The 22,289-nt window shown below is 43.2% G+C and overlaps 1 protein-coding gene across 1 annotated transcript in view; it reads right to left on the bottom strand.

Annotated features, from left to right (window-relative positions):
- Positions 1–22,289, bottom strand: part of f5 (coagulation factor V) — a 65,460-nt gene that overhangs the window by 33,309 nt on the left and 9,862 nt on the right. Inside the window, exons 4-13 of the mRNA XM_078409226.1 lie at positions 19,415–19,624; positions 18,569–18,724; positions 14,476–14,697; positions 12,509–12,668; positions 8,503–8,686; positions 7,081–7,183; positions 4,584–4,786; positions 3,950–4,097; positions 3,152–3,364; positions 172–2,179 (exon numbers count right to left, since the gene is read on the bottom strand). Of these exons, the coding sequence (XP_078265352.1) occupies positions 172–2,179; positions 3,152–3,364; positions 3,950–4,097; positions 4,584–4,786; positions 7,081–7,183; positions 8,503–8,686; positions 12,509–12,668; positions 14,476–14,697; positions 18,569–18,724; positions 19,415–19,624 (3,607 nt within the window). The remainder of the gene's footprint in view (positions 1–171; positions 2,180–3,151; positions 3,365–3,949; positions 4,098–4,583; positions 4,787–7,080; positions 7,184–8,502; positions 8,687–12,508; positions 12,669–14,475; positions 14,698–18,568; positions 18,725–19,414; positions 19,625–22,289) is intronic.

The following is a 22,289-nucleotide window of genomic DNA, read 5'->3' as shown; positions in this document are numbered from 1 at the left end:
GATTGTAATCATGTATTGTCTTTCCTCTGACTAGTTAGCACACAACAAAAGCTTTCCACTGTACCTTGATTCATGTGAGAATAAACTAAACTAAACTAATTTACATAATGAAGAAATGGGACAAAAAAAGCTTAAAAAGAATTAGAAAAGGTGATAAGATTCCAAACTTACATTGCATTCCTGGAATAATCCCAATAAATTTCCTCTGCAGCTATAAAGTACCGCCTCACATTCCCAATGTGGCTACGTAAGTAATGTTCCACAATCATCTCTGGATCCCGGGACATGTCTGAATGAGTACGTTCGTCGTGGGTATAAGGGCTTACAGAATCTAAATCAGTCTTTTCCTCATTTTCCAACGCAGCTCCGAGAGAGTTTACCTCTACGTTTGCAATGTACTCATCGTAGTCAGGAGTGCCTTGGATATTGAATTTGGGAACTCCAATGATGATAGTGCGGGAAGCGGCATCTTGATAGATTACAGAGTGTTTTTGCTTGAATTTAAACCCTCTTGGTGAAAACTGATTTTTGCCCATGGGAACATTTATTCGTTGTTTAATCCCAGGCTTGAACCCCCTTGGTGACAGCTGCTTCTTCATTGTATTTCTGCGTTTCAGCATCATTTCAGCTGCAGCTTTCCTTCTCGCGTTTTCCACAGTTTTGAGCATTTGTCTAGAGTTATTTTTTGCTGCGTCTTTTATGTACCTTTTCAAACTTTTTACCTTGGACACACGAACGCCTCTATCTTCCACTTGATAGGTGAGATGATGCCCTTTGGGTTTTACAGGTGTTCCCTGAAATCGAACCCTGTGCTTGTCTTCTACATATTTCTTTAAGAAAATAAACACCTTTTCAGGATCTTCACTGCTCTCCAGACTTGACTCTTCCGAGGTATTAGTAAAACGGTTTGGAACCTCACTGGACACTCGACTGAACGAATTATTCTTCTCAAAATCTCCACTGGTCTCCGTACTTGAGTCTTCTGAGGTATCCGTGAAATGTTGTAGTGTCTCACTGGATACTTGACTGAATGAAATCTTCTCACCATTAGTCATTGCTTCACTTGTGCTACCAATATTTGTAATGTACTCTGTCTTATTCACACCACCCTGGATGAAGTCAGGAGTGGGTGCCTCCTCAAATGCCTCATTGCCTTCGACTGACATTGATTCATCAACCAATCCGAACTCAACACCTACACCCGTTTTGACGACTTCCTGTTGGACCCCCATTTCACTGTCAGTATTTACTTCTACAACACCCTCATTGCCTCGTCTAATCAAATCCTCAACGTTGCCTTCTTGACGATTTTTTCCTGAGCTATTTCCTTGTGGAACTGGAGCATACCCTTCTTCTCCCTCACCATCAGTAGTGTTGGCGTAACTTGCACTCTCTGCAGTTAGCTGAGAATTATTACTGTGTCTGAATGTTGATTCAGGAATCTGCTCTGTGAGATTAAGCAGAATGCCTGTGTCGTTCATGTTCAGTAAGAAAGTGGCACTGTCGATGGCTGTCATTGATACAGTATCTTCAGGTCCGTTAGTGTCATCCCTTGTATCATTGTCTTTGGTAGGAGTCTCCAGGCTGGCTGTTTCTTCCACCCTGCTCTGCATATTGTGGCTTAAAAGAGTACCTGTTGAGGTGGAATTCAGAGGTCGTGAATCAGATCCTGATGATTCAGCTAATGGTGTCACTTCACTGAGTGCTTTTGCCGTTGTTGGTTCCACAGTTGAACTTTCATTTAGTTTAACAGATTCTTCAAGTTTGTCCTCTTCAGGATAATAATCCAAGTCATCCCAGATTGGTTTACTTGCATTGATGGATATTTTACTCTGAGTTCCATTTGGATATGGCATGGCTTCTTCCTTGAATGCAACAGTGTTGTCCTCTGTTGAATCCCCTTCAATAAATTGGAGAATATCTTCTCCTTCGGTGTTTTCCTGCAAATTTTTAAATGACCGCTGACCGAATTCTTGCAGAAATTCCAGAGTATCCGCATCTAATTCCTGGTTGTTAACTTCCTCACTGACTTCTACCAGGACTTTGTCTCCCTCATATTCAATCTTGAAAAAGACCAGTGGGTGCAAGACTGCCTCGTCATCGCATTGGTAGACTTTAATTCTCATCCTCATACCGTAGGTCCTCAACTGTGTGCTCAGGGGCCTGAGAAGCCACTCTCCTGCAAAACCCAACACTGCATCTCAAGATCAGCAATAAACCAGAACACTCAGTGCTGCACAGGGATGAAACACGGGAAGTCAAACTAAGGCAGGACCTTCTCAGTGAATGACAGGGCACTCGGGGTGTTGTAGAGCAGAGGGATCTAGGAGTGTAGGGACACAGTTCCTTGAAAGTAGTGGCACAGGTTGATAGAGTGGTCAAGAAGGGTGTGTGTGTGTGTGTGTGTGTGTGTGTGTGTGTGTGCGTGCGTGCGTGCGTGCGTGCGTTTATTACAGGGTATTATGTTTACATATTCTGTTGTGCTGCTGTCTGGGACATATCACAATAAAACACTTGACTCCTGAAGTTGGGAGGACGTGTCACAGTTGTGAAAGTTATTGATGGGGCCACATATTCTAAATGTGGCCCCATCAATGACTTTTACAATTGTACATGACCTCCCAATGTCAGGAGGAGATTTACGAGGATGTTGCCAGACCTTGAGTGCCTGTGCTATAGAGAGAGGTTGTTTACGATAGGACTTTATTCCTTGGAGCACAGGAGGATAAGGGGGTCTTATAGAGGTGCATAAGATCATGAGAGGAATAGATAGGGTGAATGCACCGTCTTTTACCCAGAGTAGGGGAATCAATAACCAGAGAACATAAGTTTAAGATGAGAGGGATTTAATAGGAACCCAAGGAGCAACTTTTTTACGCAGAGGGTGGTAGGTACATGGAACGAGCTGCCAGAGAAATTAGTTGAGGCAAGTACTGTAACAACATTTAAAATAGATTTGGACAGGTACATGGATAGGAAAGATTTAGAGGAATATGGGCTAAACACAGACAGATGGGACTAGTGTAGATGGATCATCTTGGTCGGAATGGGCACGTTGGGCCAAGGGGCCTGTTTCCGTGCTATATGACAAAGAGGACTGATAAGAATATTCAATCGGTATGGTCAACAGCACAATAAAAGATGAGCTCACCCAAATTGTCCATCAGCATGCTCACAGTTTTGCCAGAGAAAGGGAAGAGATGCATCACGTCTTCATTCATTTTTCTGTGGTTGAAGGTGTGTCCGTGAAAATTAATTGATAGCAGGCGGTCCTGAGAACCGATGCTGAACACGTGCCAGTACGTGATATCCCCTTCACAGAATGGCAATGGCTCTTTGCTTTCATACACAAAACCATTTATTGCTGTAAACACACAAGAGTCAAGTGTTTTATTGTCATATGTCCCAGATGGAACAAATAAACTCGTATTTGCAGCAGCAAAACAGAATATGTAAACATAATACTCTGCAAGCAATATAATAAACGTGAAAAAAAAGTTCATTGTTTATATATGTGTGCATGCCCATGTGCGTGTGTACACACACACAAATACAAACAATAATAGTGCAAAAAGGCAAAACCAATGCACCCATCTATGTAGTTCAGAGCTTATTTGGAGGTAACACAATGGCATGCATCAAAATATAAATGCTTGCCTTAAAATTAGATGATAATGCCGCCTGGACAACAGGCCTTCATGGTCAGGTTAGGAAACTCTGCACGAACAACTGGGACTTGAAAATGTTGAAAACCTGACGACTCGTATACTGTCTCAGTGTACCTTTCTGTACACTTGTACTGTATCTGAGATGTGCTTATGTACAGTAATACAGGTCCACCACCAATTTTGCAGTAACTGGTGCTCCAGCGCTACCTTTAAGCCTCACAAATTCATGAGAGCACACTCCGTCAAGATGCACTACCAACAAAAGATGGACCTGTACTCACTGTACATGATGTTTGATTCATAAAACTCAGGGTCTGTGCGGTCAACACTGGATGGATACAGGCACGACTGAATGTTCTCATCAATGTACCAGCTTTGGTTTTCATCAATTGCTGCAAATATGATGTGTTGCTCTTGATCCACTCTTATCTAAACAGAACAGAAAGAAACATCAGATCTTCAAAGTTTACAAAAAGACAACTCTACAGCAAATCCGCCATGGCAAGTGGTGGAGCAGTAGAATCACTGCCTGACAACACCAGAGACTTCATTCTCCAATTAACCTACAAACCTGCGTGTCTTTGGGATGTGTGTGGAAACCGGCGTACCTGGAGGAAACGCATGCGGTCACAGGGAGGACGTGCAAACTCCACACAGACAGAACCTGAGGTCAGGATCGAACCCGGGTCTCTGACGCTGTGAGGCAGCAGCTCTACTGGTTGTGCGGAAACAGAATATGTCCAATATTTATGAACTTTAGGAAACGTAGTGATTACAAATTCAACGTGTGCATCTATTTCTTACTGTTCATTTATTGAACTTGGAGTTATATAGACTTTGGCTCTTAAGATACGCTATTACTGCAAGTATGTTAGTGTTTATACAGTAAAAGGTGACAGATTAATGCTACTTCACCTGTAAATTCCGGGCATTCAAAGAGCGTCCTTTGCAGATTAGAAGAGGTCCAAAAAGTCCGGATGCAATGTCCCGAGTGGTGTCCACAGCACTGTGATACACTGTCGTTAGACATCTAGGGTCCAAAGATGTTGGCCCATCATTTTCAGAGATGAGCCACGTATATTTTTGGATTTGATCAGGTTCAACCTGACTCTTAGAATCTGCAGGGTTAATATTGCAACGCATTTAGTATTAGCAGCAAAACAATGCAACTGTTGTTTTAAGGCAGAGTGTTTATCTCTCAATAAACAGAGTGGGATGTTCTCTTGGTTGCAACTACTGTGTGGAGAAGCCTGCACACTCAGTCAGAGTTGTAGCACTGTACACCATGGACACAATGAACCACACCATCATCAACTAAAGAGCGGTCCTGACCTATCATCTACCTCATTGGAGACCTTCGGAGTATCTTTAATCGGACTTTACCTTGCAATAAACCTCATTCCCTTTATCCTGTGTCAGTACACTTGATTGTAATCATGTATAGTCTTTTCAATGACTGGATAGCACGCAAACTAAAAGCTTGTCACAATTGCTCGTTACACGTGACAATAAACTAACCTATCAAACAGCCCAACTTGTCCATGCTAACCAGGCAAAACTTTATTCAGAATATAGAAACAAAGAACTGCAGATGTTGGTTAATACACAAAGTGCTGGAGTAACTCAGCAGGTCAGGCAGTATCCCTGGACAACATGGATGGGTGACGTTTCGGGTCTAGACCCTTTTTCTGAGCCATTTTTATCTGGGATTTCTTCCACTGCCTCCACCTCAAGGCCTTATTCTATGGGCAGGAGTCCTCACAAAATTTGTCTGAAGAAGGGTCCCAGCCCAAAATGTCACCTATCCATGTTCTCCAGGCATGCTGCCTGACCTGCTGAGTTACTCCAGCACTTTGTATCCCACATTATCCAGCCTCTCCTATAACTCAAATCCTCCAGATCCTGTAAGGTCCTTGTTTTTTGTGCTCTCTTTCCAGTTTAATGGCATTCTTTCTATGGCAGGACGACCAAATTGTCCGCTCTGGCTGTCACTCCCAAGTAGGGGATGAGAAGCTGTAAAGGGGAGGAGTGCAGGAGATTTAAAGAGCATTTCACACACATGCTGCCTGACCTTCCGAATTACTCCAGCACTTTGTGTGTCACTCGAGATTCCAGCATCTGCAGTTCTTTGCATCTCCATTTTACTCCACTTCTCTCTTTATCTGACAACTTTTATCTACTTTTCACCTCTAAGGTATCACAAAATGCTGGAGCAACTCAGCAGGTCAGGCAGCATATCAGGAGAGAAGGAATGGGTGACGTTTCGGGTCGAGAACCTGCGTCAGACTTTTCACCTCTAGTCTTTTTCATCTAATTCACTCATCTCTCTAATCAAACCTCCCCCTCACCTATATCCACCTATCACTTGTACAGGAAGGAACTGCAGAAACTGGTTTACGCCAAAGACGGACACAAAATGCTGGAGTAATTTACCAAGTCAGGCAGCATCTCTGGAGATAAGGATAGGTGATGTTTCGGGTCGACCCAAAACGTCACCTATTCCTTTTCTCCAGAGATGCTGCCTGACCCACTGAGTTACTCCAGCATTTTCTGTCTATCCACCAATTGCTTGTCAGGCTTTGCCCCAACCTCATCCCTCTTTTCCAGCTCCCCCACCCCAAATGTCTGAAGAAGGGTCCCGACCCAAAATGTCACCTGTCCATGTCCTCCACAGATGTTGCCTGACCCGCTGAGTTCCACCAGCACTTTCGTGTTTTGCTTAAGACTTGAAAAGCAGCTTTTTTTACCTTATGGAATTGAATACAGGGAGATTTCTCAGAATTTACCTGGGTTCTGTAGGTTCACATCCCAGATCCTCTCTATATTTTATACTAAATATAAAACTCAATGGTTGAAAACAGTTTTTTAAATTTTAAGCAGTAAGAAAACAACTTTAAAGGTTTATGTTAATTATTGCGATGTGTACTGAGGTACAGCGAAAAGCTTTGTTTTGCATGCTATCCAATCAGGTCAGATAATACTCTACATAAATACAACCAAGAATAAAAGAAGGCACCTTTAGAAAGGAGATAAGAGGAATCTCTTTAGTCAGAGGGTGGTGAACCTGTGGAATTCACTGCCACGATGGCAGTGGAGTCCAAATCATTGGGTATTTGTGGGAGATTCTTAATTGGAAAGGGTATCAAGAGTGATGTGAGGAAGGCGGGAGCATAACGTTGAGAGGGAAAGGTAGATTATCCATGATTGAATGGCGGAGTCGGGCCGATGGACCGAATGCCTACTGCTGCTTCTACAACTTATGAACTTACGAAGTCAACCTCAAGTACAATAGATAGAGCAAAAGGTACTTCAGAGCTGGCTTTAGTTAGCAGGCCTTACGCAGAACATACATCAACCTGTTTGAGAAGATCAGATCCAATGATGTTATGAAAACATAAAAGCTTTTATTTACCTGAGGAATTCCCGGGGTAGTTAAATCCTTCATTTCTTTTACTGATTGTAATGCCATTTGGGTAGATGCTGTACGGTCGACTAGCTTTATTCTTAAAATAAATCTGCAAAAGACAACAGTTAAAATAAATTGTGAAAGCAAACTTTTTCAAGATACCTTGCTACATTTGTAAAGTAGGGCTGCACATTGGCGCAGTGGTAGAGTTGCTGCTTTACAGCGCCAGAGACCCGGGTTCAATCCTTACTAAAGGTGTTGTCTGTATGGAGTTTATACATTCTCCAATTGGCTTCAGTGAATTTTCCTTAGTCTGCAGGACTAGAACTAAGGTGATCGATAGTCAGCACGGACTCGGTGGCCAAAGGGCCTGTTTCCACGCAGTATCTATAAACTAAACTAAACTAAAACTAAATGTTCTAACCCAAACATCTGCATAAAGCAGAAATCTTTGTTCTATTTATTATGTTTGTCCTCATTTTATAAAGGTTACGTAATGTGCCGAAAGTTTGAAAGATGTCTATTACTCTTCCGCTTCCATAGAAGACTGAGGAAAGTTAGTATGTCAACAAATACTTTATCGACATTCTACAGGTGTATGTAGAGACCATGCTGATTAGGGGCATCATGTCTGGTTCTGCAACTTGAACACCCAGGAACACAGGTGAGTACAGACAGTGATGGACACTGCCCAGCCCATCATGGGTGTGGAATTCCCCACCATCGAAAGGGTCTACAGGAGACGCTGCCTCAAAATGTTGGCAACCAACATCATCGTGGACCCACACCACCCTGGCCACGCAATGAATGGTAGATCACTCCTACCATTGGAAACAGGTACAAAAATATGAAAACGGGGACCACTAGGCTCAAGAGCAGCTTCTTCCCAACAACCATCACGCTCTTAAATACTACACGACAGTGTAGATGGGACATGTTGGTCGGCGCGGGCAAGTTGGGCTGTAGGGCCAGTTTCCACACTGTATGACCACACTTACCTCAACTTAGAATTATGATGGAGTGTTGTTTAGTGTGGATTTTTGATCACGGATGGGTGACGTTTTGGGTCGTGACCCTTCTTCAGAGCTGAAACATCACCTATCCATGTTGTCCAGAGATGCTGCCTGATCAGTTGAGCTACTCCAACACTTTGTCTCTTTGGGTATATTCAATGGTTCTTTATTATCACACAGACAGTGAATTTTTTTTGTTGTTGTTGCAATTTACATTTCAGTAAGTTATCACTGCACATAGTAAGTGATTTAGAAATTGGATATTCTGCAATAAAACCTGTCATCTGCAGATATATGGTTATGTCTTTTAGCTTCCTTTTTACAGGTAGTATTTTCATAAATAATAAAAAGATATACAATAATGCTAATCTGTTAATAACCAAGGCCACAGTTAAATGTCCCTGCATAAGTGTACCTTAATTATATCTCCGACTTCACCTCGAATAATTGGTGCCCCAATTCCATCTTGAAGACCTTTGTCTTCTTCCGATGCTTTACGTTTAGTGAAAGTTTCATCTGTGTATTCCACAAATTTCACCTTTTTATATATTTTACCGATCCGGTTTGGTCGTTGCTCCAAATACTTAGATCTGTAATCACTATGGAGTATTAAAAACAAAGTTAATTCATGGGGAGAATAGTGCTTATGATAATAATGTTTCACCAGTCCAAGATTGAATTGATCACGCTGGGAACCTCTTTCAAAAAGGTAAAAAAGAGAAGTAAAAGCAGAAGGGCGACACAGTGGCAGAGCGGTAGAGTTGCTGCCTTACAGCAGCACAGACCCAGGTTCAATCCTGACCTCGGGTGCTATCAGTGCGGAATTTGCATGGTCTCCGTGACCGCATGTATTTTCCTCCAGGTGCTCCAGTTTCCTCCCACATCCCCAAAACGTGCAGGTTTGTTGGTTAATTGGCCTCTGAAAATTTCCCCCTGTGTCTAGGGAGTGGATGAGAAAACATTGAACTAGTGTAAACGGCTGATTGATGGTTGGTGTGGCCTCGGTGAGCCTAAGGGCCTGTTTTTGTGTGGTATCTCCAGAACCAAGATGGCGCCCAACCCAGGTGACTTTTTGTGTGCTAGTCACAGAAGTGGATCTGCAATCGCTCCACTCTTTCAAATCTCTACTCCAACAGCAACATTTCTTACTTTAGCTATGCTCTTCTTAATCTCCTCTCACATCTGTCCATTCTCCGACTCCTGGGACCAGAAGATCTACCGCAACAACTCCGAGCGCCGCGAGGACTCAACCAGCGAGGCCTAGCGCGACGATGGAGACGTGCAGCCAACCGACCCATCTCATTGGAGAGAGACCCTCAGACTATTTTTGATCGGATTTTACTGGCTTTATCTTGTACTAAACGTCATTCACATTATTCCCTTTATTCTGTATCTGAACACTGGGGATGGTTGATTGTAATCATGTAGAGTCTCTCCGCTGACTGGTTGGCACATAACAAAATCTTTTCATTATGACAATAAACAATAAACTAAACTAAACTGCATCCCTAAAATAACCTAAACTAAACTAAAATATTATCTAAATGAAAACTAAACTAAACCAAAAGTAAGAAAGCAATTGACTGGAGGAACTCTGCAGGTTGAGAAATATCTATGGGGGGGGGGGGGGGGGGCATTCAATGATGTTTCAACTTCAAGACAAAGACTGGAGAGGAAAGCTCACTGTTGTTCTTCACCCCTCCTCGGTCCACTATTCACCGACCGACCACTATCTCATCCCTATCCTCGGCAGCGTGTCCCTTGATAGGTTTATCAACCAAATATTCTTCATTGAATAAAGTCAGCTACTGAATTTCCACAGTCCTCCAACAGAGAATCGAATGGTTTCATCACCCTCTCTGGATGAAGGAGTTTAGAATGATGAGGAGGGACCTCACTGAAACTTACCGTTTAGTGAAAGGCCTGGATAGAGTGGATATGGAGAGGATGTTTCCAGTAATGGGAGAGCCTAGAACCAGAGGACACAGCCTTGGAATAAAAGGACGTGCCTTTAGAGGAATTTCTTTAGGCAGAAGGTGGTGAATCTGTGGAATACATTGCCACAGACGATTGTGTAGGCCAAGTCATTGCGTATTTTTAAGGCGGAGAATAACAGATTCTTGATTAGTAAGGGTGTCAGGGGTTAACGAAAAGACCATGCGTGATTACAATCAAGCAGTCCACAGTGTACAGATACAGGATAAAGTGTATAACGTTTAGTCCAGATAAAGTCGAGTAAAGTCCGATTAAAGGTAGTTTGAAGGTCTCCATAGGAGTACACGGTAGGTCATGATCGTTCTCGAGTTGATGATAGCATGGTTCAGTTGCCTGATAACAGCTGGGAAGAAACTATCCGTGAATCTGGAGGTATGTCCAAATGTCTTTGAGCTTACACAGTTCCCTGAAAGTAGCGAATCAGGTAGGCAGGTAGTAAAGAAGGCTGTTGGCATGCTTGGCTTCATCGATCAGTCAGAGCAATGAGTGCAGGAGTCGGGACTTTATGTTTATAGACAATAGACAATAGGTGCAGGAGTAGGCCATTCGGCCCTTCGAGCCAGCACCACCATTCAATGTGATCATGGCTGATCATTCTCAATCAGTACCCCGTTCCTGCCTTCTCCCCATACCCCCTGTTTCAACTGCACCGGTCGTTGGTGAGGCCACACTTGGAGTATGCACAGTTCTACTTGCCCAGGTATAGGAAGGTGGAAGCAGAAAAGATTCACGAGAATGTCTCGAGTTGTAACAAGAGGCTGGATAGGCGAGAAGGGAAATTTAAGATGGGGGGGGGGGGGGGGGGGATTTAATAGGAATCTGAGGGGTAGCTATTTTACACAAAGGGTGGTGGGTGTATGGAATGAGCTGCCACAGGAGGTAATTGAGCCAAGCGGGTTATGGGCCAAGCACGAACAGGTGAGACTAGTGTAGATGGGGCATGTTGGTTGGTATGGGTAAGTTAGGCAGAAGGGCCTGTTTCCACACTATATAACTATGACTTTCTAGGCTGAGACCTTTTTCCCCCTGGAGGGTAGAATGTTGAAGTCTAAAAAAAGTTTGTACATGGATAGCAAGGGGAACTAAGAACCAGAGGACATAGGTATAAGGTGAGAGGGGAAAGATTTAATAGGAACCTATTCTGGTTTGCACAATGCAACAGAGAACCCCCACCACTCCCCCACACCTCTGAACTCCTCCCATTGTTTCAACCCCAACAATCCAGTCTCTTCCAACCCCTGCTTCCTATTCTCCCAAATCTAGAAATGACTAAGGCATGAGCAAGGCAAAAAGCGCTGGAGGAACTCAGAGGGTCAGGCAGCATCTGTGGAGGGAATGGACAGGTGACGTTTTGGGTCGGGACCCTTCTTCTGACTGTGGTACAGTTGAAGTTCCTGCAGTAATGCAGTTTTGATTGAAGGAGAGATGAAAGCTACACTGGAATTGGAAAGAGAGGTGCTTTTATTCTTTCTTTCAATGGAAATTAGTGTCATAGAGTCACATGGCATGGAAGCAGGCTGTTTGGCCCAACATGCCCCATCTACATAGTCCCACCTGCCCACATTTGGCCCATCTATCTATATATTATTAAAATTCTCATCTCGTTTGTTTGTTTGTGCGTACCCAAATACAGCCAAAACGGTACACGATCGCAACAATTTTAGGCCGACCTTACTCACTATGGCCTGCGGTTCAAATGGTTGTTATATTTTAAAAGTTATTCACTTTTTAAACTTTAATAAATCACTTTTTAAACTTTAATAAATCCCTTTTCCACTTGCCCTGCCCGTCAGCCACGCCTGTGCAGTAATACCTCTGTGTTGGACGTCACAATGGGAACCCAACAGGTCCATGCATGTGCAGTTGGGGTCCGTTGATCTAATGCTTACGTGTTCATCTTGTGTCACAACAGTAAGATGGCCACCGGATCCCCGCGTGCGCAGTTAGGGGAGGGTTGCCGCTAGAAGGGGGGCTGGACCCGCCCAAGTGACAAAAGTGGCGGCCAATGTGGGGGGGGGGGGGGGTAAGGAGAGCTCTCCTGCTGCTGGCCGCCGCAATGGATGGATGGCTGCCCGAGGATGGGGTGAGTGGCTCCTTCTCCCCTTTCCTCTCTCCTCCTCATCCACCCCCGGCCCCGGTGGAGTTTTAAGGGGGGGTTGAAGAGGCATGGAGTGGGTGAGTGTCATCAGTTGGGAGAGGGTTGCCGGCCCTGCAGGAGAGGTCCACGCCCGTCTAGTATCCCTCTAAACCTTTCCTATCCATGTACCTGGCCATATGGCTTTTGAGGCAGAAATGCTAGAAAAGATAAGAGTAACATTTCAACAGCCTTGCCTTCTCTTCCTTCACCATTAACTTGTTTCAGGGGCTGTTGCACATTATCCATTTCATTGCTTCAGCCCATTAACTCTGAGTCCAAACTGAGGTACCTGTCAATATAGCTGGGGAGATCAGAAGCATAATTCCAATTCATTTCTTCGGCTGCAATGAAGTGCAGTCGAACATTTCCTGATGTTCTGAATGAATGATAGCCCATAGAGGGTTCCTCACGGTCACCTTCTTCGATGTTGAGAAATCCATAGAGTTCCGCTATTTGAGAAAAGATCATAAGTAAAAAAAATTATGCAAATCCTAAATCCCTGCGGCTCACTTTTCACACTGGAACAGAAAGGACGGACGTCAATGGGCGGCAGAGTGACCAGCTGGTAGAGTTGCTGCCTCACAGTGCCAGAGACCTGAGTTCAATCCCGAACTTAGCCCATAAGTTCCAGGAGCAGAATTAGAACATTCGGCCCATCAATTCCGTCATTGAATATGGCTGATCTATCTTTAACTCTCATCCCCAATCTCCAGCCTTTGCCCCATAACCGCTGACGCCATTTCTAATAAAAAAAATCTGTCAACCTCTGCATTGCCAGGTCCTCAGGTGCTGTCTGTGTGTGGAGTTTGCACGTTCTCCCTATGACCGCATGGGTTTCCTCTGGGTGCTCCACCTTGTGGATATGTAGGGAATGGAAGGATGTTGGATCATGTGCAGGGACAGAGCCGATTAGCTTATATTCATGTTCGGCACAGACATAGTGGGCCGAAGGGCCTGTTCCTATACTATACTGTACTATTCTATTAATTAAATTCATGGCAGCAATTGGTTCAGATTACTGCAACAATCCCTCCTAGCTTTGCAAACGGGGGATCCAGCGGGTGGGGGGGGGGGGGGGGTGTGGCAAGATCAATGGTGTGGGGGGGGGGGGGGGGTTGGGAGGCTGCTGCCACGTAGATGGGACTGTTCGGTGAACTTTTGTCACTTTGCGCCAAAACCTGGTGACACATGTCCCGCCTAGGTGAGTTTGCTGGGTTGTATGTAAAACAAAGCATTTCACTGTACCTAGGTACATGTAACAATAAAGTATCATAGGTAGGGAACATTCCTAGAATTTGCTGCCTCATGTTTTATGGGAGTGCAGTTGCCAGAGAGAGCACCGATGGTTTCTGAATGTTTCTGATGGTGAAAAAGACCAGACACAGGGAAATAAGCAATGGAATGGAATTTATAGGTTTGCTCTGATGGCCAGCATTGACTTGATGGGCCGAATCACCTCCTTTTATGTAGAAGCAAGGAATTGCAGATGCTGGTTTACAAAATGGACAAAAGTGCTGGAGTAACTCCTAAGGTCAGGCAGCATCCCTGGAGAACATGGTTCAGGTTGGGACCCTTAAGTTTTGTTTAGAGATACAACAAGGAAACAGACACCTTGGCCCATTAGCTTATTGTGGAATCATGTTCGGCACAGACATAGTGGGCAGGTTAGTCCACGCTAACCTGCGATCCCCGTACACTAGCACTATCCTACACACTAGGGACAATTTACAATCTTTACCGGAGCCAATTAAACTACAAACCTGTACGTCTTTGAAATGTGGGAGGAAACCGGAGCACCCGGGGAAAACCCACACCGTCACGGGGAGAATGTACATACTCTGCACAGACAGCACCCGTAGTCAGGATCAAACCCGGGTCTTCAGCGCTGTAAGGCAGCAACAGAGGCACCATGCCGCCCTTCAGACTAATCTGAAGATATCAGTCTGAAGAAGAGTCCAGACCAAAACATCACCTAACCATGGTCTCCAGGGATGCAGCTGCCTGACCCGCTGAGTTACTCCAGCATTTTGTGTCCTTTCTCATCTCTTTTTATATTGGGAGAAAATATATATAAACATCTGGTCTAGTATGCTACCAGAAATGGGCAATCATGGTGGGTTTGGGAGTTTCTATTTGGTGTTAATGGCTTAGTTCATGTTCCTTCTCTACCTGAAGACCATTGACAGCTGTCCACCAAATTGTACTAACATCAATAAAAGATATACCTCGAATCAGGAAGCATGTCCTTGCCCTTACCCTGGCGATGGTGCTGCACTTGAGAAGAGAGCAGCCATTTTCCAACTTTGGCGGGAAGCATCTCAGCAGTGATGGAGGAGCCTGGAGTCAGGCCAATGGACGACATTTTGTGGTTATTTTGCAAGAGGACTTGGCCATTAAAGTGGACTGAGAAGATTTCTGGACCGTAGCCCATGCCAATCAGATGCCAACTAACCTTGCGATAAACACTGACAGTAAGTTCTGTAACAGAAAAAAAAGCATTAGTTTAACAACACCATCAAAATATCATGGTCTCTGTCAATTCTTTAAAGTTTAAAAATATTTGTCTGGTATTACATTTTCAAAGAACTGCAGAAAATCCATAGATATGGGATCCATAGATTTAAGGGCAGCACGGTGGCACAGCAGTTGAGTTGCTGCCTTACAGTGCTTGCAGCACCGGTGACCCGTGTTGATCCCGACTACGGGTGCTGTCTGTACGGAGCCCTGTACTTTCTCCCCATGACCATGTGGGTTTTTCTCCGAGATCTTTGGTTTCCTTCCACACTCCGAAGACTTACAGGTTTGTAGGTAAATTGGCATGGTATAACTAAATTGTCCCTGGTGTGTGTAGGATAGTGTTAATGTGTGGGGACCACTGGTCGGTACGGACTCAGTGGGCCGAAGGGCCTGTTTCCACACTGTACCTCTAAAACTAAAAAATATGGCTTGTATTACCCTATGAAATTTGTTTTCCTTTCACGGTACCACTTAGATCAGTGTTGAAACACAATTCCATCAGGTGTTGTCCCATGCGCCTTTCTTCAATCAAAGAGTTGCACAGATTTCTGCTACAATTAATGCTTATCTAAATGATGATCCCTGCCTCATTGGCATTTCCTTTCTAAATGCTTTGTCAGTAGATCCTCAGAGGTGTGAGCTTAATGGATCTGGGCCACAAATTCCTCTTCCCTAATACCTTGCAGCCATCATAATCAAAGACCCCTCCCACCCCAGTCATTCCTTCTTCTCTCCATTCCCGTCGGACAGAAGATACAAAACTTGAAAGCAAGCATCACCAGACAGGAATAGCTTCTTCCCCTCTGTTAACAGGCTTCCAAACAGTCCTTCCACAAGCTGGAGTACTGTCCAATTCACCTCTACCCAATTAGGATACTGGACTTTGTCTCTGGAACTGATGCGCTACCTTGCAGAGAGCGATATTCTGCACTCTGTATCTTTCTATTTGCTCAACCTATTGCACTTGAGTTTGACTTGGTTGTATTTACGTATGGTATTATCTGATTGGATCACAGGCAAAACAAAGCTTTTCACTGTACTTTGGCATTCGTGACAATAATCAACCTAAATGTGAACCTGGGTTGTTAATCATGATCCCAGACTAAGACATCTTGTAAGGAAAGGCCTGTCATGTTTGCAACAGAGGCACCAAAGAGCATCAGTAACACTGAGGGAAATTCTTTGCAAGAACACCTGATCACACTCGTTGGGAATAAAGTGCAACTGGTCTTCTCACCAAGGATGTCCATGCCAGGCATGACACTTTGCTTCCACAAGTGCTGCTTTGCCCATCATGTTGGTATTGATATTGGTTTATTATTGTCATGTACACTAAGATACAGTGAAAAGCTTTTGTTTGTGTGCTGCCCAGCCAATTCATACTATATGGGGTGCCACAGTGGCACAGCGACAGAGTTGCTGCCTTACTGCACCAGAGACCAGGGTTCAATCCTGACTACGGATGCTGTCTGCAAGGCGATTGTATGTTCTCCCTGTGACTGCGTGGGTTTCCTCTGGGTGCTCTGGTTTCTTCCCACATTTCAAAGACGTATGTAGATTAATTGGCATATGTAAATTGTCCCTAGCGTGTAGAATAGAACTAGTGTACAGATGATCGCTGGTCGGTGCGGACTTGGTGAGCTGAAGGGCCTATTTCCATGCTCTATCTCTAAACTAAACCAAACTAAACTATACACAATTCCAATCAAGTCATATAAAAGTACAACAGACATTGCAAAGTTAAAATCCCAGAGTGCAGAACATAATGTGACAGCATTGTGTAACAAGAACAGCCTCTTCCCAATGAACATCACGCTATTGAATACTATAAGCTCCAACCAAACTCAACTACAAACTGCCTTGGTTGCATTGAGGACTTTAGGCTGTGCTTTGCTTTTTGCACTCTATTGTTTTTATTTATTTATCAAATTACTTTTTATGTTCGTTTATATTATCCATTGAGTACTGCATTCACAAACCTGTTATGCTGCTGCAAGTATTTCATTGTTCCGTTTCAGTTCATTTGACAATAAAACACTCTTGACTCTCTTGACAGTTGCAGAGAAGAAGTCCAAAGTCCGCAATGAGGTAGGTTGGAAGATCGGGACCACCCCCCAAACATATTGGAGGACCATTCATGAGCGATAGGGTGGTGAAAAAATGACCTCTCGAATTCTGATTACCCAAAGTAACAGGCAAACAATCTTGGTTTGTATCACTCCAGGTAGCAGTACCAATGGGCCACACGAGTAACCCAAACAGTAACCTACAAGAGCCAGATCACTGGGAGGACAGGAGCCAGCAACAAGGGCTCCAATCATCTCCGTATCCATTGATATCAAGGATCACGTTCGGACATTGTGGAAACATTGGGGACACCGTGCTTCAGGACATAGGGAAACTGTTTATTGTTTTAGAATTGCTTCCAATCTACCTCCAATTCGACATCATTGAAAATGCACTTCAGAAAATTTGAGTCATTTATTTATTTAATGAAATAAATTATAATGATTTGTAGCAAACAAAAATGATTGCAATAATTTCTTTCTGGTGGAAAAAATATTCTCTTGTCCTTGTGGAGCTGATAATTCAGACCATCTAACTGGTCTTTAGACGGTTATCTGGGCACCTGTGATGTAAGTTAATACAGGTGTACATAGCATGTTGATGCACTTAATACAGGAGATATCTTGCGTTTTATACTGGGCAAGTCAACTTTGGCTGATCTTTCATTCTAGGTGTTCAGTTTCTGTTTCAGCCCAGTTTATCTAAATTAGTCATAGAGTCATACAGCATGGAAACAGGCCCTTCGGCCCAACTTGCCGACATCGACCAAATTGTCCCATGTACGCCTGCTTGTGTTTGACCCATATCCTTCCAAACCTGACTTTTCTATGTACCTTTCTAATTTTTTCTCGAACATTGCTTTAGTCCCTGCCTCAATTACCTCCTCTGGAAGCTGGTTCCACGCACCCACCACCCTTTGTGTGAAAATGTTACCCCTCAGATTTCTATTAAATCTTTACCCCTTCACCTTAAACCCGTCCTCTGGTTCTCCATTCCCTACTCTAGGCAAGAGACTCTGGGTTTACCCAATGTATTCCTCTCGTGATTTTATACAGGAATTTATAGCCCTGCTCTGAAATGGAGCTTGGAGCTTTCTGGTGTACACAACATCACAATTTCAGCATACAGCTCATTTCTTGGAGTTTCAGTGCAGGACGTACAGAATCCCAAAAAAACAGCTTAATTTTTTATTTTGATCGGGTCCATAAGATGTGCACCAATCTGCAGAAACTGAAAAAGGGAGATCAGAAAAAATGTGTACTAATTCTGAGATTGACACAAAGTCTATCTTTGCTGTCTGGAAAGTCTATCTGGAGTAACTCAGTGGGTCAGGCAGCATTTCTGGAAAATGTGGATGTGACATTTCGAGTTGAGACTCTTCTTCAGATTTCATTCTTACACATTATACCAATATCCCAGGGACATATTGAACAGAACCTTCATCGCTACACATTTGGGTTCTGCCCCGAAACATAATCTATTCCTTTTCTCCTGATCCACTGAGTGACTACAGCATTTTGTGTCTATCTTCGGTATAAACCAGCATCTCCAGTTCCTACTCATCCCTACACTTGATATGGTCTCAACAGAGTGAACTAGCAATGATGATCTATTTTGCCTCAAAATTTATCTTCCTTTACATCAGACAGACCTGCTCCACCTGCATTAATACTGGAGCAAAACTAACAAGGTTATAGTTATTTCAAGTAGGACTGAGATCTGTAGCAAATGCATCAGGGTAAATTTACAAGTAATCTCCTTGTACCTGGTAAAGTGCCATTCGTAAATCCATTGATAGAATACATTTTGATAGGAGTCTTTTCATCCTCATAATACCTGCTCTTACTTTCATCGAAGACAGAGAACAGTAAAACAAACTCTGAGTGGAATTTATTTTGCTCCCCGTTTTCATCTAAACTACCTGTAAAGAAAAAAGAAGAAATGAGCATTACTGGAAGATTCTTGACCATGAAGTTGTTGTGGCTCAAAGTTGCAGAGGTCTGACATGGTGGGAGTTGCAGGGGTTGTCCTGGCCAAACGATGCTGTCAATTAACTTGCCAGCACATCTTTCGGATATGAGAAACAAATTGGAGGAAAAAATACACTTTAGCAGGGAGAGCATACAAGTGCCACACAGACGGGTACCTAAGGTCAGGATTGAACCAGGATCTCTCGAGCTATCAGGCATCAACATTAATACCTAAAATCTTGGAGTTTACAGGGATGATGGGGGGTAGCCTATTGAAACTTACCAAATATTGAAAGTCCAAGATAGAGTGAATGTATAGAGGATGTTTCCATTAGTGGGAGAGTCTAGGACCAGAGGTCAGAGCCTCAGAACAAAAGGATGTACCTTTAGAAAAACGATGAGGAATATTTTTAGCCAGAAGATGGTGAATCTGTGGAATTCCAGACGGCTGTGGAGGGCAAGTCAATGGATATTTTTAAAGTGGAGATTGACAGATTCTTGATTAGTCCCCAATTCCCATCAGGCTGAACGGGATAGATCGGTTCCAGGATTGAGCATCAAAGGGAGAAATAGCTGCAAAGTTCAATATAATTACAGTAACATAATACTAAGTGGTAGTAAAGGACCAAAAACTGAATTACCTGGCTTACAGATGAGTAGGGCTCCAATCAATCCTGACTGCCTGTCTTTTACAATATCAACATCAGAAGAATAAATATACGTTAGGCACTGAGGGTCAAATGTTGTTGGTCCTACTTCTGCCGTGATCTTCCATTCATAAGTATGTTCTTGCTTTGGCATAATATGTTGGTCATTGCTTTCGAAGTATAATTTGCTTCCATGAATGAATCCTAAACAAACACAAAAAATTATAATGTTAATATTTCCTAAATTTCAAAATTATTTCACATGCATTTTTAATTTCTCGATTTTCCGCTTATTTTTACCATAAACAGACTGCAGTGGAGGCCAAGTCGTTGGGCATTTTAAAAGCAGAGATTGACAGGTTCTTGATTAGTAAGGGTCTCAAAGGCTATGGGGAGAAGGCAGGAGAATGGGGTTGAGAGGGAAAGATAGATCAGCAATGTTTTTGGAATGGCGGAGTAGACTCGATGGTCCAAATGGCCTAATTCTGCTCCAATGACTTATGAACATAAAAAACATAGAACATAGAAGAGTACAGCACAGGAACAAGTCCTTTGGCCCGCAATGTCCATGCCAAACACAATGCCATGATCAACTAATCTCATCTGCCTACATGTTATCCATTTCCCTCTATTCCCTGCAAATCCATGTGTCTATCTAAAAGCCTCTTAAATACCACAATCATATCTGCCTCCAACATCACCCCTGACAGCACCTTCCAGGCACCCACCACCCTTCTGTGTAAAAATAACTTGCTATAAACTTTGTGCCTCTCACTTTAAAGCTACACCCTCTAGTATTTGACATATCCACTATGGGAGAAAGGTTCTGATTGTCTACCTATCCATGCCTCTCATGATTTTATATACATACTGGAAAAATTATCTTGATAACTACTTGCTGATTTTGCACTATGAATAATTTTCTGGTTGCATTTCCTTCTGGTATATGTGCCAGTTACCCTCTTTGGAAGGTTCCATAGAGCTCCAAGTGACACTCTTTACTTTAGTTTAGTTTAGTTTATTGTCACGTGTACTGAGGTACAGTGAAAAGCTTTTGTTGCCTGCTAATCAGTCAGTGGAAAGACTATACATGATTACAATCAACCCATCTGCAGTGTACAGATATATGATAAAGGGAATAACGTTTTGTGCATGATAGAGTCCAGTAAACGTTATTCCCTTTATCACGAATCTGCACTGTGGACGGCTCGATTGTAATCATGTACTCCACTTGCCAGTACTCTTGTGGTTTGACTGCTGACTTATTCCCCCAGCTCTAATGTGTGGTCTCTGGGACACTGGGAACACCTCAGAGTTTGGAAATTAGCTTTTAGTTCAGTGCTGCCTTAAATTTCACTATTTTAGAGTCATAATCTTACAGTGTGGAAACAGGCCCTTCAGCCTAACTTGCCCACGCCGACCAATACGCGCCAAATACACTAGCCCCACCTGCCCGTTGGCCCATATCTCTCGAAATAAGCCTTTCCTATCTGTGTACCTGTCCAAATGGTTTTAAACATTGTTATAGTACCTTCCTCAACTACCTTCTCTGGCAGCTCGTTCCAGATATCCACTACACTTTGTGTAAAAATGTTGCCTGCTCAAGTTCCTATGAAATCTTTCCCCTCTCACCTTAAACCTACGTCCTCTGGTTCTTGATTTTCTGACTTTTACTTTGTGTTCTTAATTGGCTGTTAAAATACGTTTGCAGCAACAATTGGACGAGAGAATATGCAGATTGCTGGAGTAGCTCAGCAGGTTATTAAATTGGAAAAGGTGCAGATGAGATTTACCAGGATGTTGCCTGGGCTTACAGGCTTGAGGTTTGGAGAGAGGTGGGATAGGCTGGGATGTTTTACTTTGGAGTGGATGAAGTGAACGTTCATTGTCTTTTTCCCAGGGTGGACGATTCTGAGGGCAAAAGCTTAAGGTGATAGGGGAGCCGTGTAAGAGGGACCTCAGGGGCAACCCTTCCACTGAGAGGGAAGTCCGTATCTGGAATGAGCTGCCAGTGGAAACTATAGAAGCGGATATAATTACGGCTTTTAGAAGTCATTTGGAAAGATATATGAATAGACAGGGGTGAGAAGAATATGGGCCAAATACAGGCAAATGGGACTAGCCCTGTATGCCAACTTAGTCGGCATGGACAAGGTGGGATAAAGGGCCTGTTTCCATGCTGAACAGCTCTATGACTCTAATAATGCAAAACAAATTAAAAATTAATCTAGCACGTTAAAATAATTACTTTTGGTGTGGGTTTTGGCTGTTTCTGGCCTGCCCCGTTTTTCAACACATATAGTTGCGTTAAACATTAAGCAGATTATCAAAAGAAAATCAGCTTGTCCTTCCAAGTATTTACATTTACAAAAAGCACTGGACAATATAGTGCAGCAATCAGATTAATTCAGTGTAACAAGGCTTGGAACATAATAAGGCGTGGAAGTCTTCTCCAACTGGCAGCTACACAGCTATAATTGAAAATAGTGGTGGATCAAGTTAAAGAAAATCAGAAAACTATCACAATGCAGAAGCAAATTGTTCCTCGTGCTTTGTGCCTCTGCAAAGCATTTTCAAATTTTTAATCTGACGTCACAATCTATGTCAAGTTCAGTGATTTAAATATAGATGGGAGCACAAGTCAGAAAGGATCCTTCAAAAAGGATCTTTTTCAACAATGTAGAAACAAGGAACTGCAGATGGTGGTTTACAAAAAAAAGAACAAACTGCAGGAGTAACTGCAGGAGTAACTGCATCTCAGGCAGCATCTCTGGAGAACATGGATAGGTGATATTTTGGTTTGGGATCCTTCTTCAGACTGATTGTGGGGAGGGGGAAGAAAACTAGAGGAGGGGCAAGAGAGGGGGGG

The sequence above is a fragment of the Rhinoraja longicauda genome, chromosome 12, assembly GCF_053455715.1.
Source record: "Rhinoraja longicauda isolate Sanriku21f chromosome 12, sRhiLon1.1, whole genome shotgun sequence".
Taxonomy (NCBI): Eukaryota; Metazoa; Chordata; class Chondrichthyes; order Rajiformes; family Arhynchobatidae; genus Rhinoraja; species Rhinoraja longicauda.
Note: the sequence above shows the minus strand (reverse complement) of the source record. Positions and strands in the feature narration are given on the sequence as shown.